At 41.1% G+C, this 14,609-nt stretch overlaps 1 protein-coding gene across 6 annotated transcripts in view; it reads right to left on the bottom strand.

The window, feature by feature from the left end:
• Window positions 1-14,609, bottom strand: part of ppfia2 (PTPRF interacting protein alpha 2) — a 45,246-nt gene that overhangs the window by 3,220 nt on the left and 27,417 nt on the right. For 2 of the 6 annotated variants that reach the window (XM_063905348.1, XM_063905345.1), the window contains exons 16-29: window positions 14,421-14,551; window positions 13,597-13,778; window positions 13,147-13,237; window positions 9,977-10,058; window positions 8,702-8,902; window positions 5,924-5,986; window positions 4,886-4,918; window positions 4,578-4,753; window positions 4,185-4,282; window positions 3,921-4,096; window positions 3,055-3,123; window positions 2,215-2,371; window positions 1,984-2,040; window positions 136-227 (exon numbers count right to left, since the gene is read on the bottom strand). In XM_063905348.1, coding sequence (XP_063761418.1) covers window positions 169-227; window positions 1,984-2,040; window positions 2,215-2,371; window positions 3,055-3,123; window positions 3,921-4,096; window positions 4,185-4,282; window positions 4,578-4,753; window positions 4,886-4,918; window positions 5,924-5,986; window positions 8,702-8,902; window positions 9,977-10,058; window positions 13,147-13,237; window positions 13,597-13,778; window positions 14,421-14,551 — 1,575 coding nt within the window. In that variant the 3' untranslated portion in view covers window positions 136-168. Of the gene's footprint in view, window positions 1-135; window positions 228-1,983; window positions 2,147-2,214; window positions 2,372-3,054; window positions 3,124-3,920; window positions 4,097-4,184; window positions 4,283-4,577; window positions 4,754-4,885; window positions 4,919-5,923; window positions 5,987-8,701; window positions 8,903-9,976; window positions 10,059-13,146; window positions 13,238-13,596; window positions 13,779-14,420; window positions 14,552-14,609 lie in introns of all 6 variants that reach the window. The other 4 variants (XR_010167775.1, XM_063905344.1, XM_063905349.1 and 1 more) reach the window with 4 other exon arrangements.

Raw genomic sequence — 14,609 nt, 5'->3', positions numbered from 1 at the left:
CTCCCAGCCTCGCCACGTCAATGAGACAAACACTTATCTTGGGAAACAATTGGTCTTCTCTTTCATCCAATGTCTGCTTTAAGTACTTCTGACGAGAGTATTTAACAGAGGGAGAGTCTGTGTTGTGTTACATACAGCGTACAGTTTAGGGGGCCTCTCTTCCTTCACTCAGCAGGAGTAGGTTCTCACCGTGGAGCTGTCCATCCGCTGCACCGTGGCGGATCCCACTGTACGGGGAGATAGCCAGAGAGAAAGTTATTTGAGTCTAGATGTCAAAGCATACCGTTCATAGAGTGGTGGTGCAGGAATGAGTCGTAAAACTGGGAAATTAGTCAGGATTGGACCACTTTTGGAATGCATGCCTCACATGTGATTTTGGTTAGACGTCTTAAGTAAGATCTGTGGTTAACACAAGCTCAAGAGATTTTCATGTCTTGTTGTACGACTTAAAATACTTTAGTAAATAACTCACCTGTGAATGTTCAAAGCTTCTATGTGTCATAAATACGGCGGTTGCTACTGTAACAAGTGGCTAAATGACACTAAACTTCCTCACGTTGAACATTAGCCGCCTTTAGCTGAGCGGAGGGGTGTGATAAGTTATTACTTCTTGTACAGTACATTTACACTTCCAAAATCATAAAAGTGGTGTTAAGTTGGGGAGTTAATCCTGATGATCAACATGTGTAAGCATCAGAAGCGTGTGTTTACCACAGATCTTATTTTTGGCAAGATTCAATTGATATATCAAAAAAATGGTTTGTTGTGCGAGCTCTTTCGCCTACATAGATACGTCATCACTGCACCACTCTTTAAGATTGAGAGAGGAGGAAACATTCCCCCACTAGGTGACCACCCTCAAAGGCACCTTTCTCACACAGTGAGATAACTTGTTGTTTTGCCCTCAGAGGAGGAAGCCCTGTATCACGCACTCAAAGAAAGGGGGTCTTCATTTTGAGTGGATAACAGCAGCAACAAGACTTTGAGTGTATTGTGGAGGTCACAGACCGGGGAGCACAAAGATAGAGACGGGGAGGGGAGGGGGGGGGGCAGGGAGGTTGTTTCAGTGTCAGTGGGACACATTGTTAGAGGGGAATACTGGCCGGAATCAGCATGATGATTTCCAGTCACGTATCACAACTCTAGTGGCATCATTTGGAAAGAGACCTGCTAATACACCGTGCATCTCTTTACAGGATCATTTCCAGTTCATTATAACTGGGATTTTAAATGTGATAGTAAAGGCTTTAAAACAAGTGAGTAAGTAGACATTAAGTTGATAGTATTTTATCTTTTATTAGTAGTTTCTGCCATAAAGAAAAAAACTGTTTTATTTTGTCTATTGTAAACATCCTCCACCAGGAAGCTGTGCCATAAATGTACTTATTATGGTTTTAATAATTATTAGGTGCACTCAAATTAAATGTACCTTTAAATGCAATTGCTAATAACTTATAGTTTGTAGTTAACAACCTGTGTGATTCTGTTTCCTGCAGTGCTGCTGTGTTTCCTGATCTCCACAATCACTTGAAATGATGGCAGAAACGAGTTGTGCTTAATTGGAATCATCCTTTAAAGAAGCTCATTTCAGCCAGTGTCCTGTTTTAACAGAGGGGTTACACAAACTGTCAGTCTGAGTTCATTATAGTAACCTCCTGATCCAGGTGCTCTTACTTTGCACCGCTCAGCCACCTTTTGATCTGCTGCTTAGTTACTGTAAGGGTTACAATAACAAGTCAATTCATAAGTTGAGTTTTTACCACCAGGGTGACTAAACAGATATTTTGCATCTTTGCAAAACAACACCCTTGGAGTTGGATATCGGAGATTCGAGATTAGTAGAGAGAGAGAGAGCGAAGGGGTAAAAGAAAGGAGAGAAACAGCTCGACAGAGGTTGGTAGATGTGAAGAGGAGGGAGAATATGTAAAATAATACGACACGCAGGGCCAACAAGCCCAGGACCCTCAGAAGGGCGAAGCTGACCTTGAAACCAATCCAAATACATGTCGTCAGGGCTGTCATCCAGCGCCTCATACAGGACTGCAGAGCAGCCGTACAGAGTCGGAGAGACAAGAGACACAGTCACAACTCCTGTCTTCAGGTGTGGAGCAACAGCTGGAGACAACCGTTTGATCTGTAGCTGCCTCTGAAGCCACAGTTAATGCATTACTGAAATCTGATAGGATAAATTGAGGTGCAGAGGCAGGCACTTACCCTCGGGGGGTAATCTCCGGGAGTGGCCAGCCGAGGCGGTGAGACGGAATCCAGCAGGGAGCGTCTCCGCCGAGCCGGGCATCATACTTATACCATGCACGTCCCGGGGCGGGAACTGCCTCCTCCACGACGGACCCCGGAAGTCTTTGTCGTCACACTGACGGACAGATATCAAGTATATCATTTCAGTTTTTACATCCAAACAGTAAAACATATAAATCAATTCTTCATAAATCATGTAGGGATGCACTCCACTTTCATATTGTCCTCATTTAAAGTGAGTTATCATCTATCGGCAATTTGTGAGGCTCTAAAATCACTTTAATGCTGAACATATATATTTTTAACTTCTATTCTTAAGGTTAACAATACTTCAATGCCATCTATGTCACTTAGTTTAGTGAAACTACTGCTACTAATTTTCAGCCATGGACTCATTTGTCTTAATTTCTATTTTATTTAATTTATTTTTATTTAACTACTATTAAACTTTTCCTATACCACTGTACATGTCCCTGCTGTAGGACTAATACAGGATTTTTGATTGTGATGACAAAAAAAACATAAATTATATAAAATAAATATAAAAATAAAAGAAAGAAATGTTCAACAAGGTCACCAAGGGCAACAGTATTTTTTAACGTTAGCTGGCGAAAGGTTGAATTTTTTCTGTTTTCAGGACTTATATGTGGCGATTTTTGAATACGTCTCGAGTACAATACTGTAGGGGAGGACCAAAATTGCCAACAGAGTGTAATTGCTGCAAATGGTCTGAATAATTAATAAGCCATTAAGCCAAATAAGCCAATATGTCCTAAGTGTGTCATAACATGAGCTCACCTCATCCAGTCTCCTGTCGGTGCCCAGCGCCAGCATATTATTGTACTCTCGCTCCAGAATCTGACGTGCCTATGGAAAAACAAAAACAAACACAAAATCCTAAGACTGGATATTTTTAGCAGAGTGGTAAGAGAGGCAGCTGACACATTACGTTATATGCGCTGCATCTCCATTTTACCCGAGTATCGACGAGCTAAATCGTGAAAATTCACAAGGCAGCCTGCCAGAGTGACAGTTGGCAAATCTGCATGTTCTGATTAAATTGGAGCAGCTTTCTGAAGGATAGCAACACACCTCGACTCTGGGCTGAAGCTGGTGTCAGACCCCACATGTTCAGAGCCTTTCAATTTGGATTGATGATGCCATAAAAAGATGTGTGTTTTATTTTATAATCAGTGTGAAAAAGCTATGGAGTGAGAATTTATCATAGTAGGCTTCGGACAAGATGACATTTTAAATAACACTTAAAACTACCAGAATCATTTTCCCTTTTATTTTTTGTTTCACAGATATATCATTTGTTGGTGAACATTATTTTAAGAGGAAATCATAAAATAATAATGTCCACCTTTCAAAAATAAAGGATGTTTCTGTTATTTCATTTTAATTAAAACTCTTGCAATGCCTTGTTCACATACTGCTGTAACAAAACACATTGGGAACAATTAAGTAAAGCTTTCTAATCCAAGAAATCTAATTACATAATAATACATTCCTGTTTCCGGCTTTATTATTTAATTTCTCTACCATGACATCACCCAGTCATTCATAAGGGTATTCACCACAAATACATAATCATGAGAGTCCCTCTTGCTGACAGACATCAGATTCAAGTACTCATTTTAGTTTTTGGTTAGCTGGAGTACCTGAGTGTTTTGGTTGGGGATCTGGAGGAGCAAAGCCAGACTGCTGTAGTCGAAGTTGTCGTCCAAGGCGACCAGAGCTCCGTGCACTCCGCTCTCCAGCAGGATGTTGGCGTAGTCCCTCAGGCCGATGCTCTGCACCCAGCGGATCACCCGCTCATTACTCCAAACCAGCACGTCTGCACACACACAAGCTTTAGCTCTCTCTGTTCATTTGGAGCATCTCCTTCATGATGATGATTGTTTTTTTATTTTGAGTTCACTTGCCTCTCATTTCGTGCTGGCTGTGCTCCCTGCGTCTCTCAAGTTCCTTCCTATCATAGTTGAGCTTTTTGAGACCCATGATTCCATACTGTAAACTTGTTCTGGTGGGCGGAAATCACACAAAACACACACATGATGAAGAAAAAGTGTTTCTGTTTGGGAACACACACACAAAGGATTGTCAGCGGCTCTGTGTTGTTTAGAGGAATTTTACTTGTATCTATGAGACCTATGATGTTCTTTTTTCCAACTTAATTCTAACTAAGGGCATTATTAACAAACAAATCAAAACAGAACAAATATGAATCAAATAAATAAAAGAAGGAAAAAATCTAAGTGGCCAATCAGGAATTAAGGGCTTTCTATGAAACCTATGATTGACTCTCTCTGCTGTACCTGTGGAAGCTGTCCACCATTTTAAGGTGCACCCTCAGGTCCTTCTTGGTGAGGTGGTCCAGCATGCGGGCGTCCACCAGGCACTCCATGAAGTAGCTGCGGTACTGAGGTAGTCCTAGACTGGGCAGCCACTCGTTCCCTATCCACTCATGGTTCATGTCACCATAGGCTAGAGTCTAATGGAAAGCACACATCAGCACACTCACAAAGCAAACAGATCTTAATTTACTGGATACATTTACATGGCTGTTAGATTTAATCGGGTCATTTAAACAACATTTAATGGACAAATTCAAGTTTCCCCTTACCTGTGCCCAGCTCCCCTCTTCGGAGCTTGACTTCTGATTGAAACAAGGAAAATAAATAGGTTCAGTCACTAACACCAGGTTATGCTAGACCACAAAAATAACCCAGTTCATTATAAATAATCAGAAATATAGGACACATACATGATTTTTATCTAAATACATATCTAAATGTGTTTTTATGATCCCAAAGTTGAGTGTGGTTGTTGTGTTTCTACATTTCCAATGAAAAAAACTAAGCTTCTCCTTACGCTCGGCTACATTTTCACAAACCTCAACAAACAGCAAGGTGCTTTCAAGACATGATAAAAGGATTGTGGGAGTCACTGCTGAGCGAATAAAAAAGGGAAGAAAGCTCAGATCTAGATGGCATGTGAATTGGTCTCCAGGAGGACTGTTTCTACCTTCAGATGTAGCACGGTAATAGTTGGAATTAAGTTTTGAAATGCAGTACCGGTAGGTAACAAATGGCTCAAAACTCTCTCCTAGAAAATGGTGTAAGATTGGCTTTTAGTTCCTGAAGCCAGACGGAAGTAAAAGCACATCAGTTGTGATGTTTATAGTAGTATAGTAGTACAATATAGCAAAGAGCTGCATTTGTTGAGTCCTGTAAAATTGACACCATTAAGTATTAGTTATCAAAATAAATGACCTTTATTCCACATAATGACACATCTACTACATCACTGACATGCGGACCTGTAGAAGCTAAATGCAACAAGCTGACTGATGATTCGTGACCTTTTATAATGGAGATGAACTGAGTCAGATTCCAGCAAATTGGCTCACACCTTCACTGAGCCATCATCAACAACAAAAGGAACACAAATAAAGTACGTTGTAAATCATTGACAGGCTCCTTTGAATAAGTCCAGGTTATATGAGTGTTAGTTAGAGGTTAACAGATTGGGAAAGGGGTTAAATGATGCATGCCTTCTCCATTGGTTACCACCCAGGTGAATCCCTCAGATATCCATATCCAGACACAATCCAGACAAACAGAGAGAATAAGGGTTGCTTTGAAGGACAAAGTGGACTGACCGTTTTGGAAGGGGCGGCCATGGTCTCCATCTCCTCATGGGTGACCCACACATTGCCTGACGCCTACAGGGGGCAGAGCCCAAGAGACAGAGCAGCAGCAGCAGCAGCAGCAGCAGGGTTGGTAGCAGAGGTCCGGCAGGAGGGGCAAGCAGTGTTAAAGAAGAAGAGCAGCACCACTGTAAGCCAACAGTGTTATCAGATCAGATCATGAACTGGCCCCAAGCCCACCAGGGGTCACGGGGCATATGAAGAGGACAAGAATACAACACAGCACAGCACAACCTGGTTAACAGCATACAGGACATTCACAAATAACCGACAGGGGCCATGCACAACAAGGTACACCACATACATTAGTACAATCATAAGTACATGCAGTTATACTCGTCCCTCTTAAGTTCTATACTAATAAAGGGTCGGTTCACTCGTATTACAGAACATACACTTACCCACAGTGTTAATAAGGGTTAGTGAATTATTTTAACATGTTAATGTGCTCAAGAGGTCACATGAATTAAAATAAATGTTGGCTACTGTCCATTTAGGTGCCACCATATAAATTGAAACACATCATAGGGAATAGAAAAGGTTTGCTTCCGGAAATGGATTAATTTTGGATTGAAAAAAAGAGATGTTGGCCAGTAAATACCCCAAAACATGTATATTTATTTTGGTCATCACAGCTGATGTCTTAAATACACATATCTATAATTGTATGGTGTTCCCCTTTTTTTCCTGATATTGTTTCCCTAACTACTAAAGCAATCTAACTGGGCTTTACGTTACAAAATGTTGATTTCTGAGTTTTCTACATAACATGCAGTTAGTAGTTTAATGGGGGACTATTTCTTCAGAAGAAAATAGTTGACAGTGGATCCTATTTTATTGAAATGGAGGAAGATAACCACACATCTGCATGGCTGCCTCTACAAAACACTAGGAGAACTGAAATGACGTACATTTTTGTGATTTGTGTGAACCAACCCTTTATTCTCATTGGAGTCCCAGTAGGATGCACTCATCCTCTGCCTGTTTGAGGGGGATCCCGTTGTAATAGCATAAGTAAAGTGACCAATTATTTCCCCTCCATCAATTTCCTGTTGGGCATACACGTCACACCATATTTACAGGGTCAATTAAACCCCTCTTTCGAGTGTTGGGGTTTTAACTGGCCCGTCACAGTAGGGGGAGTTTGTGATTGGACGCGTGGTGTTGCATGCTCCATAATGAAAGTTTCATGAGCTGTGGAAGTGGAGCTAAGTGGTATATGAGAGAGCGAGGTACAGGGGGAACGGGGTGACCATAAAAGAGTATTATTTCCCAACAGGAGGAGACAGAAAAAGTACAGGAGCTCATAAGTTACAGCATGCATACAGTGTTGTGTGGAGACTAAAACACAAACTTTAATGAATACTCTCAGCTGGGTTTATACAGCAGAGCACAACCCGTCGTGTCCTTATGATTCATGGTGCATTGTGTGTGTATCCTCAGTAAAAGGCGCATTAGTCCTTGCTCTGCAGTGTAAACAGCCACTATCATAAGGAGTAGCACGATCCGAGAGACCACATGCAATTACCATGACAACAGGGAGCTATGAAAGCGACTGTGGTGTGGAAGTCCCGGAGAGCTAAATCACAGCACACACTGTTACACAAACAGGGCCATCGTTGATTCCCACTGTAACATTAATTTATTTATCACAAAGAGTATAGAATTTAAAATGCACCGGGTGTAATGACAACGGCTCTGTTTGCTAATCATTTGTCGCACGCCAACGCACATGTCACTCATGTCTAGAGGCATTGTGCATGTTAGCAGAATGGACTATTAGTCATACAAACGTTTGTCAGAGCTGATCTGGAGGCAGAAATGATGTCATTCATTTTTAAACAAGGCTACATTTGATTATTTGCTGAGGAAATGGATGGTTCTGTTTTATATGAAGCTGCATCAAGCAGCCTGTTAGCTTAGCTTAGCATAAAGATGGAAACGGGGTAACATCTCATCTGGCTCTTTTTAAATGTTAGAAAATCTACAGACCTGCACCTCTAACAAAACATCCATAACCATGTGTAAAACCACAAACAGATTTGTCCAATATATTCTTTGCCATGATATGACCCAGTGACTCTGAATCAATGAAGCATTGTATTACCATACTGGACAAGCAAAAAGCACCTCTTTCTTATTGGATTTAGTCCACCTTCTTTTTTTTAAATGAAGGTTTCTATGAAAGATTCAGGAGTTTTATCATTAAAAAGTGTAATTTCTATTAAAAGGTTGCATGTATTGTGACCTCATGACTCAAGAATCATTGCACCATTGTATAATTTCACTGAACAATTAGGACAGGCCTGCACATCTTTGTTTTTGTGCTGCTATTTCTATTTTAAAAGAAAATTCAGCAGTTTTATAGAAAAGTTTTGATATTTTGAAATAGCTTTCACATCATGAGAACACATCATCCCAAATGAATGCAGTAATTGTCATGTCATGTCAAACCAATGCAGAATGTAACTATCACACTGGATAAGTAGGACACATCTCACTTTATTGTATTTGAGTGCTTTCACTATTTTGTAAAAAGGTTTTAATGTAAATTCTGTCTTGGATGTGAGCTGAAACTAACTTCACTGCAGTTTATCTTCCCCTGTTTTCCAGTCTTTCGCAAAATGACAAAATGACATCCTCCTCCTGATCAGCTCTGTTTATGACACATTATTGCACAACTAGTATTCTAGTCTGCGTCCATGTCTCAGTATTTTCTGTACAACTCACGGTTCTGGAGGTGGGCGGTGCCGAGGGGCTGGTGAGGGAGACCATTTCCTGGATGGCCAGGCGAAGCTTGAGGCGGTGCAGCGGATTACTGATACCGATCTCCCTCTGGATCTCGGTGTCAGACAGCGCCGACATGATGGCTCCACTCTTCACGTTGGCACGACACGCTGCCACATACCAGGCCGGCATTCCCAACCACAGCTTCACACAGAGAGGAGAGGACATAGAGGAGAAGGAGTTTGAAGCATTGAGTTTATCCATCAAAAAACCTCAACTGACAGGTTTAATACATCCTATATTTACTGAGCCCTGGAACTATGAGATTTGAATTCAGTAAAAAAACAAATCACTACATTTTGGTTACATTGGTTTTGGTTGTTATCCAGTTTCAACAGAAAATGATGTCCCTAACAGTCAACATGCACTTTGCAGGACTTTCCATAATGCTAAGAATAAGTTATTTATCATTCGCACAATCTGCTTATTTAACAGTGGCTCAATATTTATATTCATTATATACATCAGCCCCGATAATCCTATGTAACTCCATCAATAACTGCAACATGACCCATTGCTCCCCGGGCGCTGCACGATAGCTGCCCACTGCTCCTAGTACTAGGATGGGTTAAATGCAGAGGACTAATTTCACTGTGTGTGCTCTGCTGTGTGCTGTGTGCATGTATGTGACTAATAAAGAGGGTTTCATCCTCCGATTCTATCTATCTATCCTCCGATTTGTGGAGTCATCGATTGTCCACTGGCTGTAGCTCCTCCACTGAACATCAGGGGGCAGTAAAGTTTCTATAGTTTCACTTTTTGAACTACTGTATGTATTCCCATGTGCTCAGTTTATCCAAAAATATCAGCCAGAGGAGTTAACTGCAACGATTCATCATAAATTGTAAAGCTGTTGTTTTGATTTATGAACAATTTTGGAATTAGTTATATAACACAGATCATTGTAGATTGGGTTCAGAACTTTATTTATACGAAGCTCTTCAAAAAATGCAAAATAATATATAGAAAACAAGAGAAGTAGTGCAAGAAGAAACAGAAATAGAAATGAAAAAGGGCAAGAGAATGTTGCAAGTGACCAATGTGCAATGCAGAAATAAGTAAACTATATACAAACAAAACAAAAAACTGATTTAAAAACTGATCAGTGGAAACCGGAAGCATGAGTCAGAAAAGTATACATTTTGTGTCTTTACATGCACTTTAGTTTATTGCAGTTAAGTAAATGTGCAATGTTTTCATGCATTTTAACAAACTTACCTCCAGCCAGGCTACAACTGTGGGACCGTCCCATTGGGCGAAAGGTAAACCCTTTCTCCTGGCCTCCTCCAATAGCTCGTGTCTGAGGGCGGGGACAGAGGAGTGCTTATATGAAGGCGTGTACTTATACATAATAATAAACACACATATTCTCACTCTGATACAACTTGAACTCTCACTCCTGCACACACTGCTTTCACAAATCCCTGCAGTCACAGAATCGTGCCTGTGTGCGTATAAAACATGAGGAGCGTACTCAAACATTTTATCTCCTAGTCCAGCCTGCACACTAAGACTGTTGAAAAGGGCAACGCTTTATCATTCATTTCTGTGTTTCCTGTGCAGACAGGCACACAACTGTAGTTACACACACTCTCGCATACTCGGGCATTGTATTTATATAACATATGAGAGCATTCCCTGACTGCTTTCATTCCCAAATCCTGATGTTAACGATGTCCCTGTCATACACTACCTCTTAATATCACTGCTAGTAGAACATCCCTGTGTGCACAATGGTAGTTTTGTTTTGTTTTGTTTTGACTAAAGCAAATAATCTATTTGACAGACTGTAATGATACTAGCTAGGAGTTAAGTTCATGGGCTCAATTACAAGGGATTGTTTCTGGTGTGAATAGCACTTCCACATTGCTGCTTTTAGGCACTTGTTTCCTCACAAATGCTACAAGGGTCATTAAATATTGAAAAAGTGAAAAGATTTAAATACAATCACACATATAGGGATTTTACATCCTTGGCCAAAGTACTGTTTTCAAATACAACCGACTCATACAGCTGTAAGGCACAGTGCTACAGTGAATCTGGACACCACATTGCTAGTCTAAGCACAATTGCCCAGCTCATCCAAATGCATGTCATTCAGATCTATTTATTTATTAAGGGAGATTTATTTTTTACAGGAACACATTATTCATTTTAAGTAACCTTTCTTCGCTTTGTATGGTATCGTTTAGCAGGTGTTGTAAGTGTAACCTTAGAGGGCTGAGCTGCGTTTGGTTTTGCCTCACTCAGATTGATGTAAATAGCCACGTATCGACCAAAAGCGAATAGATGAATTGAATAGATTCTCTTGGTCTAGCACAGAGCGATCTGTATTGTGCTGAATCCTCCCACTCTGGGCCAGACACTGAGGACTTATAAACCAAAACTGCGAGAGACATGGGACCAGAAAACACACTCATACTCACACCCACACATCAAAAACAAATTATTATATTTAGTGAACACATTTCATAACAAAATCTCTTCAACGCATTCCCTGAGTGTGTTGAATGGAAAGAGTGGACTTAGTAATAACCATGACACATGTAGCACTCTGAGCGTTGAAGGCCTCAGTACAGTGAAAGGGCACTTAAACACAGCATACATGTCATACAGAGGAAATGTGTTCGTCCAAAACACAACCAGGTACATTCATTGTCTTATCTACGCAGCACATGGGAGATAGCTCATGTTTTATGTTCAGGTCAGGTCTAATGCATGGAGAAATACATCCACTGAACATAGCTGGGGAAAGGGAAGTAAGGAAACAGTTATGACAAATCATACAAACAAAATTTTGACATTCCCATAACCAGATATTACAGCTGGTTATTTTCACACAAATAGATAGAGACACATATAAAGGAGAGGAAGACATTCCGGGTGTAAAAATTGCACCACAGTTTAAGCGGCGGCACATTCTCTGTCCAGCCATGGATGCAGCTGCCATTGAACTGTAAAAAGGGGGGAAGAAAACGTCTTCAGATGGTAAACAAAAAAAAGGAAAAGAAAGAACGCAATGGCGTTGTTAACAGCCATGAAGGATAGATAGATACACAGATAGAAAAGAGACGTCAGCTTTGGCACTGGTCTTTTCGGGAGATGGCAGACAGACAGGAAGAGATGGCAGACAGGGCAAAATGGCTGACACAATGTTCATATCCAGGAGGTCAGTTATACATCCTCACAACTTACCCGCTTTGTTAGAGTCAGAGGATGATGAGAGGGAGAGGAGGGGTAAGAGAAGAGAGAATCAGAGAGCAAAGAAGGGAGAGAAAGCGACGGGGAGACAAAAGTACACACATGTTAATGAGTCAATTAGGCATTTAAAGATAAGGCTCTACACAAAATCACGTGCGCTCACACACCCACACACACACACATATCTCACAATGGAGGACATTCGTTTACAGGAGCATCTGTAGACCAGTCAAACAATAAAAAAGGTTGTCTCCTACAATGCAGTCCTGACCACATCTCGTGCAGCAGAGGAAATGAGAAAATGCACTGAAACACAGCAAGACCCCCTCCACGGCCTTACATTCAGATGCTCAGATACATTCAGGTACTCGACGTTACCTCTTTGAGGATAAATAAGAATAGAAACACACAATGAGGAACCACAGCGGTATTGATCGATCAAGATGCTGAAATGGAAGTAGTGCAGGCAGCTCAATGGCATGCAGTGTGGAGGAGGCGCCAAGATGCAAGGTGGTGGTGTGGCCTTAATCCCGGAAACACTGCTATGGAGAGGTCAGTGCCGTGGAGGAAAAACAACACATTTGTCAACGTACAACACACGATACTCTCTATTGACTACATGGGAGGCAAAGTTAATCGTCATGACAACTCAATGTGCACTTCGAGCAAATGACATTCATCATTTGGCACAGGGGCATGGCAAATGCGCACACACACACATACACACACTCCTGCTGAGAAGATTTGCAAAGGGGTTTCCTCCTTATCCTGCATCAGAACACGCCTGATGTGACTGTGAGTGTAATCTATGAGGCTTCTATAGTTCCCAAAGTATCTGTGAGATTAATTGTGTTTTCAGCTTGGATCAATAGTCTGATTTGACTCTGTGTCTGAATACAGCGAGGCCGATTTGTGCTCCTGGAGTCCGATCCGGCTGCTGCTTCCTATCGATCCTCTCTCAGAGGGGGTTGTGTTATTGCATAGCTGTGTTTTTTAGAGGGAGAAAGCTGAAGGTAAACACAGGAGGTGAGGAAAATAACCTCTGTCTGTGTCAAAGGTCACATTGGACACAAAGCTTCTCAAATATGACCATGAATTTAATGTTTGTAGCTGTGAATCTGAAGACTAAGGGACCAGTGTGTGTCTGCTGTCGAGACTAATGATGTGGTTCTTCGGAGAAAGCTTACTTCTTTTTTAACCTGCGGTCTTTCTCAGCCTGAGTGCCCAGCTTCCCCATGCCCATGTCCTGGCCCGCTGAGTCTGGGTCCATCATGGTGGCTGAGAGAAGAAGTGGATATCAGTTAATACAATTTCAAACATATACTATATAATATGAAATAAAAAAACAAACAAAACATTGTTTTGTGCTTATATTTGCTTATATTTGATTATAATAATTCGTCTTAGTTTTCCCACTGTTTTTGATCAGGTTTTGAAAAGATTTTGCAGGATTACAGATATTTTTAAGATCACATAGAATGAAACTTTAGTAGCTGTTTGTATTTTGTGAAGTGCCCTATTATATTTATTTAAAGAGACTACTGTACGCTATAACCAACACTCATTTACGCAAATGATCAGATGAAATATCAGCGTTTTGGCGATCATTATTGTTAAAGCATGTCTCCAGTGCCCACCTTGTGGATCTAACATGACATGTCTGTGTGCCATATGTCCCATCCTGCCCTTCTCTTTCTTGCCAAAGAGCCGTCCGATGGAGGATTTGATGCCCTTCTTCTTTGGCTGCTTGTGCAGGGAGTCTTGGCTGCTGCCTACGCTGCTCAGGGTGCCGCCCTCCGCCTCCAGAGAGGACACAATCCTGAGACACAAACACACACATACGGAACATGGGTATATCTTTATGAGTCAGGAATTATATCTCAAAGGTCAACATATTTTGTCTATTCTCATAATTATTCATTTTTGAATAATTATGAGAATAGACAGTTTTAAATAGTGGGTTTACCTTAACATACCTTTATATATATTTAATTTATTTTCAAGAATGATCACCTTACTTAGCTATTCTTTTTTGCAGTGCTTGCCACTTTCCCTGACTTTGCTTTTTAAACTCATTTATCCACGCCACCTACTGAAGGCTCATCTAATACAGTTGCTACTGCCTGTGCTTCATGTTTGAAAAAGTACCCACATTAGCTCTAGTAGGCGTTAAAATAATGCCTCCCAAAATTGCAGCTACTTCTGAATAACACATCTTCAAACAAAGCTAAAACAGGCACACCACCATCGGAACACCATCCATATATCAAGCTAACACAAGGAAGACTATTATTAGCATCCGAAATAGAGGTACAATCAAACTAAGCCCCTCTTATTCAGTTGGTAAATTAATTCAATACTTATATAATTAGCAGTAAGAAGTCTGAACAGGAATTAATGCCAAATTCCGACAAAAAGATTACAGCCGGCCATAATGAATGTTTGTACAACTGACGCCTACCCTCGTGAGTCGTTGTGCGAGGAGGCTGGCAGTGTGTGTGTCATTCGGACGGTGCGTGGCGTGGCAGGGGGGGATGTCTCGCACTTGATGGTGGCCTTGTCCTCGCGGCCGTCCTCGTCCACCGCTGCTATCTGAGGGACGAAGGCGAAGAACGGGGCATTAGACGTGACCCTCGGTTTGTAAAACACC

This window comes from Eleginops maclovinus, chromosome 17, assembly GCF_036324505.1.
Source record: "Eleginops maclovinus isolate JMC-PN-2008 ecotype Puerto Natales chromosome 17, JC_Emac_rtc_rv5, whole genome shotgun sequence".
Taxonomy (NCBI): domain Eukaryota; kingdom Metazoa; phylum Chordata; class Actinopteri; order Perciformes; family Eleginopidae; genus Eleginops; species Eleginops maclovinus.
The sequence above is the reverse complement of the archived record's forward strand: the minus strand, read 5'-3'. Positions and strand labels throughout refer to the sequence as shown.